Genomic DNA, 23,462 nt, shown 5'->3' on the forward strand with positions numbered 1-23,462 from the left:
GGACACGGGGACATGGGGACACAGGGACACAGGGACATGGGGACACAGGGACAGGGGGACACGGGGACGGGACACGGGGACAGGGGGACAGGGGGACACAGGGACAGGGGACACAGGGACAGGGGACAGGGGGACACTGGGACACAAAGGACACGAGAAAAAAGGGACACAGGGACATTGAGGACACGGGGACAGAGGGACAGGAGGACATGAAGGACATGAGGAAAAGGGAACAGAGGGACATGGGGACATGGAGGATGCGGGGACGTGAAGGACATGGGGACACAGAGACCATGGGGACATGGGGACACAGAGACCATGGGGAGACATGGGAACAGGGCTCTGGGAACAGGAAGGACAGGGGGACACAGGGACAGGGGGACACAGGGACACGAAGATATGGGGACACAAAGACCTGAGGACACAGGGACACAAAGGACACGAGGAAAAGGGACATGGGGACATGGAGGACACGGGGATGTGAAGGACACAGGGGGACACAGAGGACATGGGGAGATGTGGGAACAGGAAGGACATGGGGACAGAGGGACACGGGGACATGAAGGGCATGGAGACACAGGGACATGGGGACAGAGGGACATGGGGACACAGGGACATGGGGACAGAAGGACATGGAGCACATAGAGAGACGGACAGAGGGACATGGGGACACAGGGACACGGGGACACAGGGACATGCCCACACCCATCATGGCGGCACCAGCGCCTTTTCCACCCTTGGCGCCTCTGCGCATGCGCAACGCGTCTGCCCACATCCATCATGGCGGCGCTAGAGGATTTTTTTCCCGTCATGGCGCGTCTGCGCATGCGCAACGCATATGCCCCACTCATCATGGCGGCACCAGCGTCTTTTTCCAGCCTTGGCGCGTTCTGCGCATGCGCAATGCGTCTGCCCACACCCATCATGGCGGCGCTCCTAGCCGCCCCTACAGTTCCCAGCCGCGGCCAAGCACAGGATGGAGACGCATCTGCCCCCACCCCACAAAGCGACGCTCGTTCCGTCCTCCCTTCCCGCCCACAGCAGCGGCCAAAGACACCATGACGGCCACACCAACATGGCGGCACTCTCAGCCTCCCCTGCCCGGCAGCGCAGTGTTCGCTTTGCGCATGCGCAATGCCAAAAGGCTGCGGGTGCGCGGGTGCGCCCGTACCCAACATGGCGGCGCGCGCGGCGTCTGCCCGTAGCCAACATGGCGGCGCCGCGCATGCGCATTTACCAAGGGCACGATGGCGGCGCTGCGGGCGCTGTGGCGGCTCCGCGGCCCCTCAGGGCTGAGGGCGGCGGGAGCTCGGCTGGGCCCGGCCCCGGCCCGGTGAGAACGCGGGGGATGCAGCGGGGGGCTCTGGGGAGGTTATGGGTGTTTCCCCCGCGCTCACCGGGGCCGGTACCGCAGGTGGCGGCAGTGGCAGCCGGACATGGAGTGGGCGCAGCAATTCGCCGGGGCCATCATGTACCCGAGCAAAGCCACCGAGAAATGGGTGCCGCCACCCTGGAACGGTGAGGGCACGGCGGGGAGCCCCGGGGAGGAGGCGGGGAAGGGGCGCGGAGGAGCCCTGAGGGGTTCGGGGGGTCCCGAGAGGGGAGGACGAGGCCTTGGGGAGGGGTGGGAGGGGATGTGGGGGGGTCTTGAGGCCTTTGGGGGGGCCCAGGAGGGGTCTCGGGGGATTTGGGGGATCCCAGGAGGGGTCTCAGGGGATTTGGGGGGGTCTTGAGGCCTTTGGGGGGCCCAGGAGGGGTCTCAGGGGATTTGGGGGGTCCAGGAGGGGTCTTGAGGCATTTGGGGGGGGTCTTGAGGCCTTTGGGGGGCCCCAGGAGGGGTCTCAGAGGATTTTGGGGGATCCCAGGAGGGGTCTCAGAGGATTTTGGGGGATCCCAGGAGGGGTCTCAGGGGATTTGGGGGATCCCAGGAGGGGTCTCAGGGGATTTGGGGGGTCCAGGAGGGGTCTTGAGGCCTTTGGGGGGGCCCAGGAGGGGTCTCGGGGGATTTGGGGGGTCCAGGAGGGGTCTTGAGGCCTTTGGGGGGCCCAGGAGGGGTCTCAGGGGATTTGGGGGATCCCAGGAGGGGTCTCAGGGGATTTTGGGGGGCTCAGGAGGGGTCTCAGGGGATTTGGGGTTCCTGTGTCCCTGAGCTGTCCTTGTGTCCCTGTCCCCATGTCCCTGTGTCCCCGAGCTGTCCCTGTGTCCCCGAGCTGTCCCCATGTCCCTGAGCTGTCCCTGACGGTGTCCCCATGTCCCCGAGCTGTCCCCGTGTCCCCGAGCTGTCCCCGAGCTGTCCCCATGTCCCTGACCCTGTCCCCATGTCCCCGAGCTGTCCCTGTGTCCCTGAGCTGTCCCTGACGGTGTCCCCGAGCTGTCCCTGACAGTGTCCCCATGTCCCTGTCCCCATGTCTCTGACCATGTCCCCATGTCCCTGAGCTGTCCCTAACAGTGTCCCCACGTCCCTGTCCCCATGTCCCCGAGCTGTCCCTGATGGTGTCCCCATGTCCCCAAGCTGTCCCCATGTCCCTGAGCTGTCCCTGATGGTGTCCCCATGTCCCCAAGCTGTCCCCGTGTCCCCGAGCTGTCCCTGACGGTGTCCCCATGTCCCCAGACAAGGACCCCCTGGCTCACAAGAAGGTTTCCAGCCTCACCATCAACTTTGGGCCTCAGCACCCGGCGGCTCACGGGGTCCTGCGGCTGGTGCTGGAGCTGAGCGGGGAGACGGTGAAACGCTGCGACCCCCACGTGGGGCTGCTGCACCGCGGCACCGAGAAACTCATCGAGTACAAAACATACCTGCAGGTGACTGCACAATTCCCTGGATCCCTAATTCCTGAGATTCCCTGGATTCCCATTTCCTGAGATTCCCTGGGGTTCCCATTTCCCTGTGCCCCCCACGTGGGGCTGCTGCACCGCGGCACCGAGAAACTCATCGAGTACAAAACCTACCTGCAGGTGACTGCAGAATTCCCAATCCCTGGAATTCCCTGGATTCCCAATCCCTGAGATTCCCAATCCCTGAGATTCCCATTTCCCTGGGGTTCCCATTTCCCTGTGCCACCCACGTGGGGCTGCTGCACCGCGGCACCGAGAAACTCATCGAGTACAAAACCTACCTGCAGGTGACAGCAGAATTCCCTGGATTCCCATTTCCCTGGATTCCCAATCCCTGAGATTCCCTGGATCCCCATTCCCTCTGATTCCCAATCCCTGGGATCCCTGAGATCCCATTCCCCCACCTGGGGCTGCTGCACCGCGGCACCGAGAAACTCATCGAGTACAAAACCATTCCCTGGGATTCCCTGGATCCCCATTCCCTGGGATCCCCATTCCCTGGATCCCCATTCCCTGGATCCCCATTCCCTGGATCCCCATTCCCTGGATCCCCATTCCCTGGGATCCCCATTCCCTGGGATTCCCTGGATCCCCATTCCCTGGATCCCCATTCCCTGGATCCCCATTCCCTGGGATCCCCATTCCCTGGGATTCCCTGGATCCCCATTCCCTGGGATCCCCCGATCCCATTCCAGAACCTTCCATTTCCCTTCTCTGCCCCGCTCCCACCTCAACCTTTCCCCCCACCCCAGCGCCGCTCCTCCCATTCCCAGCATTCCCAAACCTTTCCCTTCCCATTCCCAAACCATTCCTGCCATTCCCAAACCTTTCCCTTCCCATTTGCCCGCCATTCCCAAACCTTTCCCTTCCTGCCATTCCCGCCATTCCCAAACCATTCCCGCCATTCCCAAACCTTTCCCTTCCCGCCATTCCTGCCATTCCCGCCATTCCCGCCATTCCCGCCATTCCCTCACCTTTCCCGCCATCCCCAAACCTTTCCCTTCCCGCTTTTCCTGCCATTCCCAACCCTTTCCCGCCATTCCCAAACCATTCCCGCCATTCTCAAACCCTTTCCCGCCATTCCTGCACCATTCCCTTCCTGTTTCTCGCCATTCCCGCCATTCCCAACCCTCTCCCTCCCGTTTTCCCGCCATTCCCGCCATTCCCAACCCTCTCCCTGCCGTTTTCCCGCCATTCCCGCCCCATTCCCGCCATTCCCAACCCTCTCCCTGCCGTTTTCCCGCCATTCCCGCACCATTCCCGCCATTCCCAACCCTCTCCCTCCTGTTTTCCCGCCATTCCCGCCATTCCCAACCCTCTCCCTGCCGTTTTCCCGCCATTCCCAACCCTCTCCCTCCCGTTTTCCCGCCATTCCTGCACCATTCCCGCACCATTCCCGCCATTCCCAACCCTCTCCCTGCCGTTTTCCCGCCATTCCCGCACCATTCCCGCCATTCCCAACCCTCTCCCTGCCGTTTTCCCGCCATTCCCGCCATTCCCACCCCTCTCCCTGCCGTTTTCCCGCAGGCCCTCCCGTATTTCGACCGCCTGGACTACGTCTCCATGATGTGCAACGAGCAGGCGTATTCCCTGGCCGTGGAGAAACTCCTCAACATCCGCCCCCCGCCGCGGGCACAGTGGATCCGAGGTCAGCTCCCCTCCCTTCCCCACGGCATTCCCGGGAAAAAAAACACCCGGAATTCCCGGGATTATCCCGGATTTTTATCGGGTTTTTTTCTTCTCCCCCCCCCCTTTCCTGGTCAAGTTCTGTTTGCCGAGATCACGCGGCTGCTCAACCACATCATGGCGGTGACCACGCACGCGCTGGACATCGGCGCCATGACGCCGTTCTTCTGGATGTTTGAGGAGAGGGAGAAGGTACGGGGATTTTTTGGGAATTTTTTGGGGAATTTTGGGGAATTTTTGGGAATTTTTTGGGATTTTTGGGGGATTTTTTTGGGGATTTTTTGGGAATTTTTTGGGGAATTTTTTGGGGAATTTTGGGGGTTTTTGGGGAATTTTTTGGGAATTTTTTTGGGTTTTTTGGGGATTTTTTGGGAATTTTGGGGTTTTATTTGGGAATTTTTTGAGGCTTTTTTGGGAATTTTTTGGGAATTTTTTTGGATTTTTTTTGGGAATTTTTGGGAATTTTTTGGCAATTTTTTTGGAATTTTTTGGGGAATTTTGGGGTTTTTTTGGTAATTTTTGGAGGATTTTTTGGGATTTTTTTGGAATTTTTTTGTGAATTTTGGAGGTTTTTTTGGTAATTTTTTGAGGATTTTTTTAAGAATTTTTTTGGAATTTTCTTGGGAATTTTGGGGGTTTATTTGGGAATTTTTGGGGAATTTTTGGGGAATTTTGGGGGGTTTTTTTGGGATTTGGAGGGTTCTATCGCGTGGTTGCTCAACCCCATCATGGCGGTGACCACGCACGCGCTGGACATCGGCGCCATGACGCCGTTCTTCTGGATGTTCGAGGAGAGGGAGAAGGTACAGGGATTTTTTTGGATTTTTTGGGGGAATTTTTGGGAATTTTTGGGGAATTTTGGGGGAATTTTGGGGAATTTTTTTGGATTTTTTGGGGGAATTTTTGGGAATTTTTTGACAATTTTTTTGGAATTTTTTTGGGAATTTTTGAGAATTTTTTGGGAATTTTTCTGGATTTTTTTGGGAATTTTTGGGGATTTTTTGGGAATTTTTTTGGAATTTTTTGGGGAATATTGGGGGTTTTTTGGTAATTTTTGGAGGATTTTTTGGGATTTTTTTGGAATTTTTTTGTGAATTTTGGGGCTTTTTTTGGTAATTTTTTGAGGATTTTTTTGGAATTTTTTTGGGAATTTTGGGGGTTTTTTTGGTAATTTTTTGAGGATTTTTTTGGAATTTTTTTGGGAATTTTGGGGGTTTATTTGGGAATTTTTTTGGAATTTTTTGAGGAATTTTGGGGGGTTTTTTTGGGATTTGGGGGGTTCTATCGCGTGGTTGCGCAACCCCATCATGGCGGTGACCACGCACGCGCTGGACATCGGCGCCATGACGCCGTTCTTCTGGATGTTCGAGGAGAGGGAGAAGGTACAGGGATTTTTTTGGATTTTTTGGGGGAATTTTTGGGAATTTTTGGGGAATTTTGGGGGAATTTTGGGGAATTTTTTTGGATTTTTTGGGGGAATTTTTGGGAATTTTTTGACAATTTTTTTGGAATTTTTTTGGGAATTTTTGAGAATTTTTTGGGAATTTTTCTGGATTTTTTTGGGAATTTTTGGGGATTTTTTGGGAATTTTTTTGGAATTTTTTGGGGAATATTGGGGGTTTTTTGGTAATTTTTGGAGGATTTTTTGGGATTTTTTTGGAATTTTTTTGTGAATTTTGGGGCTTTTTTTGGTAATTTTTTGAGGATTTTTTTGGAATTTTTTTGGGAATTTTGGGGGTTTTTTTGGTAATTTTTTGAGGATTTTTTTGGAATTTTTTTGGGAATTTTGGGGGTTTATTTGGGAATTTTTTTGGAATTTTTTGAGGAATTTTGGGGGGTTTTTTTGGGATTTGGGGGGTTCTATCGCGTGGTTGCGCAACCCCATCATGGCGGTGACCACGCACGCGCTGGACATCGGCGCCATGACGCCGTTCTTCTGGATGTTCGAGGAGAGGGAGAAGGTACGGGGATTTTTTTGGATTTTTTTGGGGAATTTTTGGGAATTTTTTGACAATTTTTTTGGAATTTTTTGGGGAATTTTGGAGGTTTTTTTGGTAATTTTTTTGGATTTTTTGAGGAATTTTTTTGGAATTTTTTGGGGAATTTTGGGGGTTTATTTGGGAATTTTTGGGGAATTTTTGGGAATTTTTTTGGGAATTTTGGGGGTTTTTTTGACAATTTTTTGAGGATTTTTTGAGGAATTTTTTTGGGATTTTTTTAATTTTGGGGTTTTTTTTGGGGAATTTTTGGGAATTTTTTGGGAATTTTTTTGGGGCTTTTTGGGGAATTTTTGGGAATTTTTTGACAATTTTTTTGGAATTTTTTGGGGAATTTTGGGGGTTTTTTGGGAATTTTTGGGGAAATTTTTGGGTTTTTTTGGGGAATTTTTGGGAATTTTTTGACAATTTTTTTGGAATTTTTTGGGGAATTTTGGGGGGATTTTTTGGGAATTTTTGGGAATTTTTTTGGATTTTTTGGGGGAATTTTGGGGGTTTTTTGGGAATTTTGGGGGATTTTTTGGTAATTTTTTGGGAATTTTGGGGGTTTTTTGGGGAATTTTGGAGATTTTTGGGGGAATTTTTTGAGGAATTTTGGGGGGGTTTTTGGGAATTTTTTGGGAGTTTTTTTGAATTTTGGGGATTTTTTGGGGAATTTTTTGAGGAATTTTTTTGGTTTTTTGGGGGAATTTTTTGGGGAATTTTTGGGAATTTTGTGGGAATTTTTTTGGAATTTTTTTGGAATTTTTGGGAATTTTTTGTGGGAATTTTTTTTGATTTTGTGGGAATTTTTTGGGATTTTTTTTGGAATTTTTGGGAATTTTTTGGGAATTTTTTTGGAATTTTTGGGAATTTTTTGGGAATTTTTTTTGAATTTTGGGGGTTTTTTTTGAATTTTGGGGGGGAATTTTTTTTAATTTTTTTGGGAATTTTTTGGGATTATTTTGGGGATTTTTGGGGGAATTTTTTGGGGAATTTTTTGGGAATTTTTGGGAATTTCTGGGATTTGGGGGGTCCAGGGGGGGTCAGCGCTCTGTGTTTGTCTCCCCCCGCAGATGTTCGAGTTCTACGAGCGCGTGTCGGGGGCGCGGATGCACGCGGCGTACGTGCGGCCCGGCGGCGTGCACCAGGTGAGGAGCGGCTGCCTTCCCGGGATCCCCCATTCCCTGGGATCCGTGTTTCCCGGGATCCCCCATTCCCTGGGATCTGTGTTTCCCGGGAACCCCCATTCCATGGGATCCCCCATTCCCTGGGATCCGTGTTCCCTGGGATCGCGGGTGCACGCGGCGTACGTGCGGCCCGGCGGCGTGCACCAGGTGAGGAGGGGCTGCCTTCCCGGGATCCCCCATTCCATGGGATCTGCATTCCCCGGGATTCCCCATTCCCTGGGATCCCCCATTCCCTGGGATCCCCCATTCCCTGGGATCCGTGTTCCCTGGGATCCGTGTTCCCTGGGATCCCCCATTCCCTGGGATCCCCCATTCCATGGGATCCGTGTTTCCCGGGATCCCCCATTCCCTGGGATCCCCCATTCCCCGGGATCGCGGATGCACGCGGCGTACGTGCGGCCCGGCGGCGTGCACCAGGTGAGGAGCGGCTGCCTTCCCGGGATCTCCCTGTTCCCGGGATCCCCCATTCCATGGGATCCCCCATTCCCTGGGATCCCCCATTCCCTGGGATCTGCATTCCCTGGGATCCCCCATTCCCTGGGATCCCCCATTCCCTGGGATCCCCCATTCCCTGGGATCCGTGTTCCCCGGGATCCCCCATTCCCTGGGATCCGTGTTCCCTGGGATCCCCCATTCCATGGGATCCGTGTTTCCCGGGATCCGTGTTCCTGGGATCTGTGTTCCCTGGGATCCCCCATTCCCCGGGATCCGTGTTTCCCGGGATCCCCCATTCCCCGGGATCCGTGTTCCCCGGGATCGCGGATGCACGCGGCGTACGTGCGGCCCGGCGGCGTGCACCAGGTGAGGAGGGGCTGCCTTCCCGGGATCCCCCTGTTCCCGGGATCCCCCATTCCCTGGGATCCCCCATTCCCTGGGATCCGTGTTCCCCGGGATCCCCCATTCCCTGGGATCCGTGTTTCCCAGGATCCGTGTTCCCCGGGATCCCCCATTCCCTGGGATCCGTGTTTCCCAGGATCCGTGTTCCCTGGGATCCCCCATTCCCTGGGATCCGTGTTCCCTGGGATCCCCCATTCCCTGGGATCCCCCATTCCCTGGGATCCCCCATTCCCTGGGATCCCCCATTCCCTGGGATCCGTGTTCCCTGGGATCCCCCATTCCATGGGATCTGTGTTCCCTGGGATCCGTGTTCCCTGGGATCCCCCATTCCATGGGATCTGTGTTCCCTGGGATCCCCCATTCCATGGGATCTCCCCGTTCCCGGGATCCGTGTTCCTGGGATCCACATTCCTGGGATCTCCCTATTCCCAGGATCCCCATTCCCTGGGATCCCCCATTCCATGGGATCCGTGTTCCCTGGGATTCCCCATTCCCCGGGATCCATGTTTCCCAGGATCCCCCATTCCATGGGATCCGTGTTCCCTGGGATCCGTGTTCCCGGGATCCGTGTTCCCCGGGATCCCCCATTCCCTGGATCCCCCGTTCCCTGGGATCCGTGTTCCCGGGATCCGTGTTCCCTGGGATCCCCCATTCCCTGGGATCCCCCATTCCCCGGGATCCGTGTTTCCCGGGATCCGTGTTCCATGGGATCCGTGTTCCATGGGATCCGCGTTCCTGGGATCTCCCCGTTCCCGGGATCCACATTCCTGGGATCCGTGTTCCCTGGGATCCCCCATTCCCTGGGATCCCCCATTCCCTGGGATCCGTGTTCCCCGGGATTCCCCATTCCATGGGATCCGTGTTCCATGGGATCCACGTTCCTGGGATCTCCCTGTTCCCGGGATCCCCCGTTCCCTGGATCTGCGTTCCCTGGGATCCGTGTTCCCTGGATCCCCCATTCCCTGGGATTGTCATTTCCTGGGAGTCCCATTCCTGGGGATGCACCAATCTCACCTGTCTCACCTGTCCCTGTTCCACCTGTCCCTCACCTGTCCCTCACCTGTCCCTCACCTGTCCTGTCTCACCTGTCCCACCTGTCTCACCTGTCTCACCTGTCTCCTGTCCCACCTGTCTCACCTGTCTCACCTGTCTCCTGTCCCACCTGTCTCACCTGCCTCACCTGTCTCCTGTCTCACCTGTCTCACCTGTCCCACCTGTCCCTCACCTGTCCCTCACCTGTCCCTCACCTGTCCTTGTCTCACCTGTCCCACCTGTCCCTCACCTGTCCCTCACCTGTCCTGTCTCACCTGTCCCACCTGTCTCACCTGCCTCACCTGTCTCCTGTCTCACCTGTCTCACCTGTCCCACCTGTCCCTCACCTGTCCCTCACCTGTCCCTCACCTGTCCTTGTCTCACCTGTCCCACCTGTCCCTCACCTGTCCCTCACCTGTCCTGTCTCACCTGTCCCACCTGTCTCACCTGTCTCACCTGTCTCCTGTCTCACCTGTCTCACCTGTCTCTCACCTGTCCCTCACCTGTCCCTCACCTGTCTCTCACCTGTCCCTCACCTGTCCCTCACCTGTCCCTCACCTGTCCTTGTCTCACCTGTCCTTGTCTCACCTGTCCTTGTCTCACCTGTCCCTCACCTGTCTCTCTCCTGTCTCTCACCTGTCCCTCACCTGTCTCACCTGTCTCACCTGTCTCCTGTCTCACCTGTCTCACCTGTCTCACCTGTCTCACCTGTCTCCTGTCTCACCTGTCTCACCTGTCCCACCTGTCCCTCACCTGTCCCTCACCTGTCCCTCACCTGTCCTTGTCTCACCTGTCCCTCACCTGTCCCTCACCTTTCTCTCTCCTGTCCCTCACCTGTCCCTCACCTGTCTCTCTCCTGTCTCTCACCTGTCCCTCACCTGTCTCACCTGTCCCACCTGTCCCTCACCTGTCCCACCTGTCCCTCACCTGTCCCTCACCTGTCCCATCTGTCCCTCACCTGTCCCTGTCCCACCTGTCTCACCTGTCCCTCACCTGTCTCACCTGTCCCTCACCTGTCCCCTCACCTGTCCCACCTGTCCCTCACCTGTCCCACCTGTCCCTCACCTGTCCCTCACCTGTCCCTCACCTGTCCCACCTGTCCCTCACCTGTCCCTCACCTGTCCCACCTGTCCCTCACCTGTCCCTCACCTGTCCCTCACCTGTCCCACCTGTCCCTCACCTGTCCCTCACCTGTCCCACCTGTCCCTCACCTGTCCCTCACCTGTCCCATCTGTCCCTCACCTGTCCCTGTCCCACCTGTCCCACCTGTCCCTCACCTGTCCCTCACCTGTCTCACCTGTCCCTCACCTGTTCCTGACTTGTCCCACCTGTCCTGTCCCACCTGTCTCACCTGTCCCTCACCTGTCCCACCTGTCCCACCTGTGTCAGGACCTGCCCCTGGGGCTCATGGACGACATTTACGAGTTTGCAAAGAACTTTTCCATCCGGATCGACGAGGTGGAGGAGGTGAGCGGGAACGCGGGAATCAGGTGTGCTCAGGTGTGCCCAGGTGTGCCCAGGTGTGCCCAGGTGTGCCCAGGTGGTGCCCAGGTGTGTCCAGGTGTGCGCAGGTGTATCCCAGGTGTCCTCAGGTGTCCCCCAGGTGTCCCCAGGTGTATCCCAGGTGTGCCCAGGTGTGCCCAGGTGTGCTCAGGTGTGCCCCAGGTGTGCCCCAGGTGTGCCCAGGTGTGCCCAGGTGTGCTCAGGTGTGCCCCAGGTGTGCCCAGGTGTATCCCAGGTGTCCTCAGGTGTCCCCCAGGTGTCCCCAGGTGTATCCCAGGTGTGCCCCAGGTGTGCCCAGGTGTGCCCAGCTGTCCCCAGCTGTCCCCAGGTGTGCCCCAGGTGTGCCCCAGGTGTGCCCCAGGTGTGCGCAGGTGTATCCCAGGTGTCCTCAGGTGTCCCCCAGGTGTCCCCAGGTGTATCCCAGGTGTGCCCAGGTGTATCCCAGGTGTATCCCAGGTGTCCCCAGCTGTCCCCAGCTGTCCCCAGGTGTGCCCAGGTGTCCCCAGGTGTCCCCAGGTGTGCCCAGGTGTGTCCCCAGCTGTCCCCAGGTGTGTCCCAGGTGTGACCAGGTGTGACCAGGTGTCCCCAGGTGTGTCCCAGGTGTGCCCAGGTGTATCCCAGCTGTCCCCAGGTGTGTCCCAGGTGTGCCCAGGTGTATCCCAGCTGTCCCCAGCTGTCCCCAGGTGTGCCCAGGTGTGCCCAGGTGTGCCCCAGGTGTGCCCCAGGTGTGCCCAGGTGTACTCAGGTGTATCCCAGGTGTATCCCAGCTGTCCCCAGCTGTCCCCAGGTGTGCCCAGCTGTCCCCAGGTGTGCCCAGGTGTGCCCAGGTGTGCCTGACACCCTGCTCTGCTCCAGATGTTGACCAACAACCGCATCTGGAAGAATCGCACCGTGGACATCGGCGTCATCACGGCCGAGGAGGCGCTGAACTACGGCTTCAGGTGAGGCAGCGCCTGACAGGTGTGCCAGGTGTGCCCAGGTGTGCCAGGTGTGCCCAGGTGTGCTGACAGGTGTGCTGACAGGTGTGCTGACAGGTGTGCCAGGTGTGCCCAGGTGTGCTGACAGGTGTGCCAGGTGTGCTGACAGGTGTGCTGACAGGTGTGCTGACAGGTGTGCTGACAGGTGTGCCAGGTGTGCTGACAGGTGTGCTGACAGGTGTGCCAGGTGTGCTGACAGGTGTGCTGACAGGTGTGCCCAGGTGTGCTGACAGGTGTGCCAGGTGTGCTGACAGGTGTGCTGACAGGTGTGCTGACAGGTGTGCTGACAGGTGTGCCAGGTGTGCCGGGTGTGCTGACAGGTGTGCCCAGGTGTGCTGACAGGTGTGCCCAGGTGTGCCAGGTGTGCTGACAGGTGTGCCAGGTGTGCCAGGTGTGCTGACAGGTTTGCCAGGTGTGCTGACAGGTGTGCCCAGGTGTGCTGACAGGTGTGCTGACAGGTGTGCCCAGGTGTGCTGACAGGTGTGCCGGGTGTGCTGACAGGTGTGCTGCCAGGTGTGCCAGGTGTGCCGGGTGTGCTGACAGGTGTGCCAGGTGTGCTGACAGGTGTGCTGACAGGTGTGCCAGGTGTGCTGACAGGTGTGCTGACAGGTGTGCTGACAGGTGTGCTGACAGGTGTGCTGACAGATGTGCCAGGTGTGCTGACAGGTGTGCCAGGTGTGCCCAGGTGTGCTGACAGGTGTGCCAGGTGTGCTGACAGGTGTGCCAGGTGTGCTGACAGGTGTGCTGACAGGTGTGCCAGGTGTGCCCAGGTGTGCTGCCAGGTGTGCTGCCAGGTGTGCCAGGTGTGCTGACAGGTGTGCCAGGTGTGCTGACAGGTGTGCCAGGTGTGCTGATAGGTGTGCCCAGGTGTGCTGACAGGTGTGCTGACAGGTGTGCCAGGTGTGCTGACAGGTGTGCCAGGTGTGCTGATAGGTGTGCCCAGGTGTGCTGACAGGTGTGCCAGGTGTGCTGACAGGTGTGCTGACAGGTGTGCCAGGTGTGCTGACAGGTGTGACAGGTGTGCTGACAGGTGTGCCGGGTGTGCTGACAGGTGTGCCAGGTGTGCCAGGTGTGCTGACAGGTGTGCCCAGGTGTGCTGACAGGTGTGCTGACAGGTGTGCCAGGTGTGCTGACAGGTGTGCCAGGTGTGCTGACAGCTGTGCTGACAGGTGTGCCAGGTGTGCTGACAGGTGTGCCAGGTGTGCCCAGGTGTGCCAGGTGTGCTGACAGGTGTGCCAGGTGTGCCCAGGTGTGCCAGGTGTGCCAGGTGTGCTGACAGGTGTGCTGACAGGTGTGCTGGGTGTGCTGACAGGTGTGACAGGTGTGCTGACAGGTGTGCCAGGTGTGCTGACAGGTGTGCTGACAGGTGTGCCAGGTGTGCTGACAGGTGTGACAGGTGTGCTGACAGGTGTGCCCAGGTGTGCCAGGTGTGCTGACAGGTGTGCCAGGTGTGCCCAGGTGTGCCAGGTGTGCCCAGGTGTGTCTCAGGTGTGTCTCAGGTGTGCCAGGTGTATCTCAGGTGTGTCTCAGGTGTCTCAGGTGTGTCTCAGGTGTGTCTCAGGTGTGCCAGGTGTGTCTCAGGTGTGTTTTTGGGCTCCCAGCGGGGTGATGCTGTACCAGGTGTATCTCAGGTGTGTCTCAGGTGTATCTCAGGTGTCTCAGGTGTGTCTCACGTGCCGTTTTTGGGCTCCCAGTGGGGTGATGCTGTACCAGGTGTGGTTCAGGTGTATCTCAGGTGTGTCTCAGGTGTCTCAGGTGTGTCTCAGGTGTATCTCAGGTGTGTCTCAGGTGTGTCTCAGGTGTGTCTCAGGTGTATCTCAGGTGTATCTCAGGTGTCTCAGGTGTATCTCACATGCCATTTCCGGGCTCCCAGTGGGGTGATGCTGTACCAGGTGTGGTTCAGGTGTACCTCAGGTGTATCTCAGGTGTGTCTCAGGTGTGTCTCAGGTGTGTCTCAGGTGTGTTTTTGGGCTCCCAGCGGGGTGATGCTGTGCCAGGTGTATGTCAGGTGTGTCTCAGGTGTATCTCAGGTGTGTCTCAGGTGTGTTTTTGGGCTCCCAGCAGGGTGATGCTGTGCCAGGTGTGTCTCAGGTGTATCTCAGGTGTATCTCAGGTGTATCTCAGGTGTATCTCAGGTGTATCTCAGGTGTATCTCAGGTGTATCTCAGGTATCTCAGGTGTGTCTCAGGTGTATCTCAGGTGTATCTCAGGTGTGTCTCAGGTGTGTTTTTGGGCTCCCAGCGGGGTGATGCTGTACCAGGTGTATCTCAGGTGTATCTCAGGTGTGCCAGGTGTATCTCAGGTGTGCCAGGTGTATCTCAGGTGTGCCAGGTTTATCTCAGGTGTATCTCAGGTGTGTCTCAGGTGTCTCAGGTGTCTCAGGTGTATCTCAGGTGTGTCTCAGGTGTGCCAGGTGTGTCTCAGGTGTGTTTTTGGGCTCCCAGCGGGGTGATGCTGTACCAGGTGTGGTTCAGGTGTATCTCAGGTGTATCTCAGGTGTATCTCAGGTGTGTCTCAGGTGTGTTTTTGGGCTCCCAGCGGGGTGATGCTGTACCAGGTGTATCTCAGGTGTGTCTCAGGTGTATCTCAGGTGTATCTCAGGTGTATCTCAGGTGTGTCTCAGGTGTGTTTTTGGGCTCCCAGCAGGGTCATGCTGTGCCAGGTGTGTCTCAGGTGTATCTCAGGTGTATCTCAGGTATCTCAGGTGTCTCAGGTGTATCTCAGGTGTATCTCAGGTGTATCTCAGGTGTGTCTCAGGTGTGTTTTTGGGCTCCCAGCGGGGTGATGCTGTACCAAGTGTGCCATGTGTGTCTCAGGTGTATCTCAGGTATCTCAGGTGTCTCAGGTGTATCTCAGGTGTGCCAGGTGTATCTCAGGTGTGTCTCAGGTGTGTTTTTGGGCTCCCAGCGGGGTGATGCTGTGCCAGGTGTATCTCAGGTGTATCTCAGGTGTGCCAGGTGTGGTTCAGGTGTATCTCAGGTGTGTCTCAGGTATGTTTTTGGGCTCCCAGCGGGGTGATGCTGCGCGGCTCCGGGATCCGCTGGGACCTGCGCAAGGCTCAGCCGTACGACGCCTACGCAGAGCTGGAGTTCGACGTCCCCATCGGCTCCCGCGGCGACTGCTACGACAGGTACGGACACACCTGGGCACGGCGCGGGGGGACAGGGGGGTCCCGGGGCTGGGGTGCTCCTGGAGCCCGGAGTGATCCTGGGGGTGATCCTGGGGGTGATCCTGGGAGTGATCCTGGGGGTGATTCCTGATCCCGGGAGTGATCCTGGGAGTGATCCTGGGGGTGATCCCGGGAGTGATCCTGGGGGTGATCCCGGGAGTGATCCCAGATCCTGGGGGCGATCCTGGGGGTGATCCCGGGAGTGATCCCGGGAGTGATCCTGGATCCCGGGAGTGATCCTGGGAGTGATCCCGGATCCTGGGGGTGATCCCGGGAGTGATCCCGGATCCTTGGGGTGATTCCTGATCCTGGGGGTGATCCCGGGAGTGATCCTGGGGGTGATCCCGGGAGTGATCCTGGGGGTGATCCTGGGGGTGATCCTGGGGGTGATCCCGGGAGTGATCCTGGATCCCGGGAGTGATCCTGGGGGTGATCCCGGATCCTGGGGGTGATCCCGGGAGTGATCCTGGATCCTTGGAGTGATCCTGGGGGTGATCCCGGATCCTTGGAGTGATCCTGGGGGTGATCCCGGATCCTTGGAGTGATCCTGGGGGTGATCCCGGGAGTGATCCTGGGAGTGATCCTGGGAGTGATCCTGGGAGTGATTCCTGATCCCGGGAATGATCCTGGGAGTGATCCTGGATCCTTGGAGTGATCCTGGGGGTGATCCCGGGAGTGATCCTGGGGGTGATCCCGGGAGTGATCCCGGGAGTGATTCCTGATCCCGGGAGTGATCCTGGGGGTGATCCCGGGAGTGATCCCGGATCCTTGGAGTGATCCTGGGGGTGATCCCGGGAGTGATCCTGGGAGTGATCCTGGGAGTGATTCCTGATCCCGGGAATGATCCTGGGAGTGATCCTGGATCCTTGGGGTGATTCCGGGAGTGATTCTGGGAGTGATTCCAGGAGTGATCCCAGGAGTGATCCCAGATCCTTGGAGTGATCCTGGATCCTGGGAGTGATCCTGGGGGTGATCCCGGGAGTGATCCTGGGGGTGATCCCGGGAGTGATCCTGGGAGTGATCCCAGATCCTGGGGGTGATCCTGGGAGTGATTCTGGGGGTGATCCCAGATCCTTGGAGTGATCCTGGGAGTGATCCTGGGAGTGATTCTGGGAGTGATCCCGGATCCCGGGAGTGATCCCAGAACCTGGGAGTGATCCTGGATCCTGGGAGTGATCCTGGGAGTGATCCCGGGAGTGATCCCGGATCCCGGGACTGATCCCGCGGGTGATCCCAGAACCTGGGAGTGATCCTGGATCCTGGGTGTGATCCCGGGGGTGATCCTGGGGGTGATCCCAGATCCCTGGGAATTCCCGATATTCCTGTCAGGTACCTGTGCTGGGTGGAGGAGATGCGTCAGTCGCTCAGGACCCCCAGAATTCCCGGTGTTATTCCCGGTGTCATTCCCAGTTTTTCCCGGTGTTTTTCCCGGTTATTCCCAGTTATTCCCGGTTATTCCCGTTGTCATTCCGGTTGTCATTCCGGTTGTTGTCCGGTTGTCATTCCCAGGTACCTGTGCCGGGTGGAGGAGATGCGTCAGTCGCTCAGGACCCCCAGAATTCCCGGTGTTATTCCCGGTGTTATTCCCAGTGTTATTCCCGGTTATTCCCGGTGTCATTCCCAGTGTTATTCCCGGTGTCATTCCGGTTGTCATTCCGGTTGTCATTCCCAGGTACCTGTGCCGGGTGGAGGAGATGCGTCAGTCACTCAGGATCCCCAGAATTCCCCGTGTTATTCCTGGCTTTTCCCAGAATTCCCGGTGTTATTCCCGTTGTTATTCCGGTTGTCACTCCGGTTGTTGTTCCGGTTGTCATTCCGGTTGTTGTCCTGTCAGGTACCTGTGCCGGGTGGAGGAGCTGCGTCAGTCGCTCAGGATCCCCAGAATTCCCGGTGTTATTCCCGGTGTCATTCCCGGTTTCTCCCGTTATTCCCGGTGTTGTTCCGGTTGTCATTCCCATTGTTGTCCGGTTGTTGTTCCCGTTGTCCCAGGTACCTGTGCCGGGTGGAGGAGATGCGTCAGTCGCTCAGGATCATCCTGCAGTGCCTCAACAAGATGCCGCCGGGGGAGGTGAAGGTGGACGACGCCAAAGTGTCACCCCCGAAACGCGCCGAGATGAAGGTGACACCCGCGGGGACGGGGGACACCGGGACGGGTGACAGCAGGACAGGTGACAGCAGGACAGGTGACACCGGGACAGGTGACACCGGGATAGGTGACACTAGGACAGGTGACACCCGCGGGGACGGGGGACACCGGGACGGGTGACAGCAGGACAGGTGACAGCAGGTGACAGGTGACACCAGGACAGGTGACAGCAGGACAGGTGACAGCAGGACAGGTGACACCGGGACAGGTGACACCGGGATAGGTGACACTAGGACAGGTGACACCCGCGGGGACGGGGGACACCGGGGCAGGTGACACCGGGACGGGTGACAGCAGGACAGGTGACACCGGGACAGGAGGTGACACCAGGACAGGTGACACCAGGGGTGGTGACACCTGGACAGGTGACACAGGTGACACAGGTGACACAGGTGACAGGTGACAGGAGGACAGGTGACACAGGTGACACTGACAGGTGGCACAGGTGACACAGGTGACACTCAGGACAGGTGACAGGTGACACAGGTGACACGGGTGACACTCAGGACAGGTGGCACAGGTGACACTCAGGACAGGTGACACAGGTGGCACAGGTGGCACAGGTGGCACAGGTGACACAGGTGACAGGTGACAGGAGGACAGGTGACAGGTGACACAGGTGACACAGGTGACAGAGGTGACAGAGGTGACACAGGTGGCACAGGTGACAGGTGACAGGTGACACAGGTGACACAGGTGACAGGTGACACAGGTGACACAGGTGACACAGGTGACACAGGTGACAGGTGACAGGTGACACAGGTGGCACAGGTGACACAGGTGACAGGTGACAGGTGACACAGGTGACAGGTGACACAGGTGACAGGTGACAGGTGACACAGGTGACACAGGTGACACAGGTGACAGGTGACACAGGTGACAGGTGACAGGTGACACAGGTGACAGGTGACAGGTGACAGGTGACACAGGTGATAGGTGACACAGGTGACACTCAGGACAGGTGGCACAGGTGACACAGGTGACACTCAGGACAGGTGACAGGTGACACAGGTGACAGGTAACACAGGTGACACAGGTGACACAGGTGACAGGTGACAGGTGACACAGGTGACAGGTGACAGGTGACAGGTGACACAGGTGACACAGGTGACACTCAGGACAGGTGACACAGGTGACAGGTGACAGGTGACACAGGTGACAGGTGACAGGTGACAGGTGACACAGGTGATAGGTGACACAGGTGACACTCAGGACAGGTGGCACAGGTGACACAGGTGACACTCAGGACAGGTGACAGGTGACACAGGTGACAGGTGACAGGTGACACAGGTGACACAGGTGACAGGTGACACAGGTGACACTCAGGACAGGTGACAGGTGACACAGGTGACAGGTGACACAGGTGACACAGGTGACACAGGTGACACAGGTGACACAGGTGACACGTGACACAGGTGACACAGGTGGCACAGGTGACACAGGTGACAGGTGACAGGTGACAGGTGACACAGGTGACAGGTGACAGCCGTGTCCCCACAGACGTCCATGGAGTCCCTGATCCATCACTTCAAGCTCTACACCGAGGGCTACCAGGTGCCACCCGGGGCCACCTACACGGCCATCGAGGCCCCCAAGGTGACACTTCTGTCCCTGTGTCCCCGAGCCTGTCCCCAACCCTGTCCCCAACCCTGTCCCTGTGTCCCCGAGCCTGTCCCCAGCCCTGTCCCCAGCCCTGTCCCCAACCCTGTCCCCAACCCTGTCCCTGTGTCCCCAACTCTGTCCCCAACCCTGTCCCTGTGTCCCCAACCCTGTCCCCAACCCTGTCCCCAACCCTGTCCCTGTGTCCCCAGCCCTGTCCCTGTGTCCCCGAGCCTGTCCCCAACCCTGTCCTTGTGTCCCCAGACCTGTCCCCAGACCTGTCCCCAACCCTGTCCCCAACCTTGTCCCCAGCCCTGTCCTTCCGTCCCCAGCCCTGTCTTTGTGTCCCCAACCCTGTCCCCAACCCTGTCCCTGTGTCCCCAACCCTGTCCCCAACCCTGTCCCTGTGTCCCCAACCCTGTCCCCACCCTGTCCCCACCCTGTCCCCGTGCTGTCCCCGTGTCCCCAGGGTGAGTTTGGGGTGTACCTGGTGTCCGATGGCAGCAGCCGCCCCCACCCTGTCCCCAACCCTGTCCCCGTGTCCCCAGACCTGTCCCCAACCCTGTCCCCAACCCTGTCCCTGTGTCCCCAACCCTGTCCCCACACTGTCCCCGTGTCCCCAGGGTGAGTTTGGGGTGTACCTGGTGTCCGATGGCAGCAGCCGCCCCTATCGCTGCAAGATCAAAGCGCCCGGATTCGCTCACCTGGTACGGCCTGGGGACACCTGGGGACACCTGGGGACACTGGGGACACCTGGGGACACACCTGGGGATACACCTGGGGACATTGGGGACACCTGGGGACACACCTGGGGACATTGGGGACACCTGGGGGGACATTGGGGACATTGGGGACACCTGGGGGGACATTGGGGACACCTGGGGACACACCTGGGGATACCTGGGGACATTGGGGACACCTGGGGACAGCTGGGGACATTGGGGACACCTGGGGACACACCTGGGGACACCTGGGGACACCTGGGGACACCTGGGGACAGCTGGGGGGACACTGGGGACACACCTGGGGACACCTGGGGACACCTGGGGACATTGGGGACACCTGGGGGGACATTTGGGGACACTTTGGGGACATTTGGGGACACCTGGGGACATTTGGGGACACCTGGGGACACCTGGGGACACCTGGGGGGACACTTTGGGGACACTTTGGGGACACTTTGGGGACACTGGGGAGGTCCCTATGGGTGCGTTGCTGATGGGGGATGTTGAGGGTAATTAACTCCTGGGGGTTAATTGGGGTCCCTGGGGGTTAATTTGGGTTAATTTGGGTTAATTGGGGTCCCTGGGGATTAATTTGGGTTAATTTGGGTCCCTGGGGGTTAATTGGGTGTTAATTGGGGGTCCCCGTGGGTTAATTAGGGTTAATTTGGGTTAATTGGGGTCCCTGTGGGTTAATTGGGGTTAATTGGGGGTCCCTGGTGGTTAATTTGGGTTAATTGGGGTTAATTGGGGTCCCTGTGTGTTAATTGGGGGTCCCTGCTGGTTAATTAGGGGTCCCTGGTGGTTAATTAGGGGTCCCTGGGTGTTAATTAGGGGTCCCTTGGTGTTAATTGGGGTCCCTGGTGGTTAATTTGGGTTAATTGGGGTCCCTGGTGGTTAATTAGGGGTCCCTGGGTGTTAATTGGGGGTCCCTGTGTGTTAATTGGGGGTCCCTGGTGGTTAATTGGGGGTCCCTGGTGGTTAATTTGGGTTAATTTGGGTTAATTGGGGTCCCTGGGTGTTAATTGGGGTCCCTGGTGGTTAATTGGGGGTCCCTGGTGGTTAATTTGGGTTAATTAGAGGTCCCTGTGTGTTAATTGGGGGTCCCTGGTGGTTAATTAGGGGTCCCTGGGTGTTAATTGGGGGTCCCTGATGGTTAATTTGGGTTAATTGGGGGTCCCTGGTGGTTAATTGGGGGTCCCTGGTGGTTAATTAGGGGTCCCTGGGTGTTAATTGGGATTAATTGGGGTCCCTGGTGGTTAATTAGGGGTCGCTGTGTGTTAATTAGAGGCCCCTGTGTGTTAATGGGGGGTCCCTGGGTGTTAATTGGGGTCCCTGGGTGTTAATTGGGGGTCCCCATGTGTTAACTGGGGGTCCCTGGTGGTTAATTTGGGTTAATTTGGGTTAATTGGGGTCCCTGGGTGTTAATTGGGGGTCCCTGGTGGTTAATTTGGGTTAATTAGAGGTCCCTGGATGTAAATTGGGGTCCCTTGGTGTTAATTAGGGGTCCCTGTGTGTTAATTGGGGGTCCCCGTGTGTTAATTGGGGTTCCCCTTGGGTTAATTGTGACTAATTAGCGTTTGTTAACGAGCAGGCGGGGCTGGACAGGATGTCCCAGGGTCACATGCTGGCAGACGTGGTGGCCATCATCGGTGGGTCCCAGTTTGGGGGTCCCTGTCCCAGTTTGGGGGTCCCTGTCCCAGTTTGGGGGGTCCCTGTCCCAGTTTGGGGGGGCTCAGTCCCAGTTTGGGGTCCCTGTCCCAGTTTGGGGGGTCCCTGTCCCAGTTTGGGGGTCCCTGTCCCAGTTTGGGGGGGTCCCTGTCCCAGTTTGGGGGTCCCTGTCCCAGTTTGGGGGGTCCCTGTCCCAGTTTGGGGGTCCCTGTCCCAGTTTGGGGGGGCTCTGTCCCAGTTTGGGGGGTCCCTGTCCCAGTTTGGGGGTCCCTGTCCCAGTTTGGGGGTCCCTGTCCCAGTTTGGGGGGTCCCTGTCCCAGTTTGGGGGGGCTCTGTCCCAGTTTGGGGGGTCCCTGTCCCAGTTTGGGGGGCTCAGTCCCAGTTTGGGGTCCCTGTCCCAGTTTGGGGGTCCCTGTCCCAGTTTGGGGGGTCCCTGTCCCAGTTTGGGGGGCTCTGTCCCAGTTTGGGGGGGCTCAGTCCCAGTTTGGGGGGGCTCTGTCCCAGTTTGGGGGGTCCCTGTCCCAGTTTGGGGGTCCCTGTCCCAGTTTGGGGGGGCTCAGTCCCAGTTTGGGGGGTCCCTGTCCCAGTTTGGGGGGTCCCTGTCCCAGTTTGGGGGGGTCCCTGTCCCAGTTTGGGGGGTCCCTTTCCCCAATTTTGGGGTCTCCCCCCAATTTTGGGGTCTCTCCCCGTTTTTGGGGTCCCCTCACCCCAGTTTCCCCCGCAGGCACCCAGGACATCGTGTTTGGGGAGGTCGATCGATGAGGGGGGGTCCCCAACTTCCGGATCCCAAATTTTGGGGTCCCCCCTCCAGTTTTGGGGTCCCCGAATTTTGGGGTCCCCCCCCCAGTTTTGGGGTCCCCCCACCCCAATTTCCAGCCCAATAAAGACAAATTCGGGTCCTGAGCTCCGAGTGCCCTTTGTGCCCCCCCTTCCCCCAGTTTGGGGGTCCCTGTCCCAGTTTGGGGGGTCCCTGTCCCAGTTTGGGGGTCCTGTCCCAGTTTGGGGGTCCCTGTCCCAGTTTGGGGGGTCCCTGTCCCAGTTTGGGGGGGCTCAGTCCCAGTTTGGGGGGTCCCTGTCCCCAATTCTGGGGTCTCCCCCCAATTTTGGGGTCTCTCCCCCCAATTTTGGGGTCCCTGTCCCCATTTTTGGGGTCCCTGTCCCCAATTTTGGGGTCTCCCCCCAATTTTGGGGTCCCTGTCCCCATTTTTGGGGTCCCTCTCCCCGTTTTTGGGGTCCCCTCACCCCAGTTTCCCCCGCAGGCACCCAGGACATCGTGTTTGGGGAGGTCGATCGATGAGGGGGGGTCCCCAACTTCCGGATCCCCAATTCTGGGGTCCCCCCCCAGTTTTGGGGTCCCCCCCACCCCAATTTCCAGCCCAATAAAGACAAATTCGGGTCCTGAGCTCCGAGTCCCCTTTGTGCCCCCCCTTCCCCCAGTTTGGGGGGTCCCTGTCCCAGTTTGGGGGGGCTCTGTCCCAGTTTGGGGTCCCTGTCCCAGTTTGGGGGTCCCTGTCCCAGTTTGGGGTCCCTGTCCCAGTTTGGGGGGGCTCTGTCCCAGTTTGGGGTCCCTGTCCCAGTTTGGGGGGGCTCAGTCCCAGTTTGGGGTCCCTGTCCCAGTTTGGGGTCCCTGTCCCAGTTTGGGGGGGCTCTGTCCCAGTTTGGGGGGTCCCTGTCCCAGTTTGGGGGGGTCCCTGTCCCAGTTTGGGGGGTCCCTGTCCCAGTTTGGGGTCCCTGTCCCAGTTTGGGGGTCCCTGTCCCAGTTTGGGGTCCCTGTCCCAGTTTGGGGGGTCCCTGTCCCAGTTTGGGGTCCCTGTCCCAGTTTGGGGGTCCCTGTCCCAGTTTGGGGGTCCCTGTTCCAGTTTGGGGGGTCCCTGTCCCAGTTTGGGGGGGCTCTGTCCCAGTTTGGGGGGGCTCTGTCCCAGTTTGGGGGTCCCTGTCCCAGTTTGGGGGGTCCCTTTCCCCAATTTTGGGGTCCCTGTCCCCATTTTTGGGGTCCCTTTCCCCATTTTTGGGGTCTCTCTCCCCAATTTTGGGGTCTCTCCCCATTTTTGGGGTCTCTCTCCCCATTTTTGGGGTCTCCCCCCCAATTTCTGGGGTCTCCCCCCAATTTTGGGGTCCC

The 23,462-nt window shown here is 58.0% G+C and overlaps 1 protein-coding gene and 1 long non-coding RNA gene across 10 annotated transcripts; both read left to right on the plus strand.

Moving 5' to 3' along the window:
• The first annotated feature begins 1,186 nt into the window (after positions 1–1,186).
• NDUFS2 (NADH:ubiquinone oxidoreductase core subunit S2) lies at positions 1,187–22,246 on the plus strand. The gene is made up of 14 exons (XM_086866429.1): positions 1,187–1,333; positions 1,415–1,518; positions 2,612–2,802; positions 4,363–4,483; positions 4,601–4,713; positions 7,574–7,648; positions 10,946–11,023; positions 11,915–12,000; positions 15,047–15,166; positions 17,195–17,324; positions 18,852–18,947; positions 19,574–19,657; positions 21,267–21,324; positions 22,068–22,246. Exons 1-14 carry the CDS (start codon positions 1,248–1,250, stop codon positions 22,103–22,105), a joined length of 1,380 nt encoding a protein of 459 aa, XP_086722555.1. The 5' UTR covers positions 1,187–1,247; the 3' UTR covers positions 22,106–22,246.
• Positions 13,511–15,039, plus strand: LOC147648832 (uncharacterized). 9 transcript variants are annotated; one of them, XR_015279942.1, is made up of 5 exons: positions 13,511–14,066; positions 14,117–14,358; positions 14,450–14,659; positions 14,699–14,834; positions 14,873–15,039. It is a non-coding gene; the product is annotated as an uncharacterized LOC147648832 (long non-coding RNA). The 9 variants fall into 9 exon arrangements; XR_015279946.1 differs by having other exon boundaries at positions 13,511–13,813; positions 13,847–14,358; XR_015279948.1 differs by having other exon boundaries at positions 13,511–13,617; positions 13,657–14,358.
• Positions 22,247–23,462: the final 1,216 nt, after the last annotated feature.

This window comes from Cyanistes caeruleus, chromosome 30, assembly GCF_971803275.1.
Source record: "Cyanistes caeruleus chromosome 30, bCyaCae1.hap1.1, whole genome shotgun sequence".
In the NCBI taxonomy this organism is placed as follows: Eukaryota; Metazoa; Chordata; class Aves; order Passeriformes; family Paridae; genus Cyanistes; species Cyanistes caeruleus.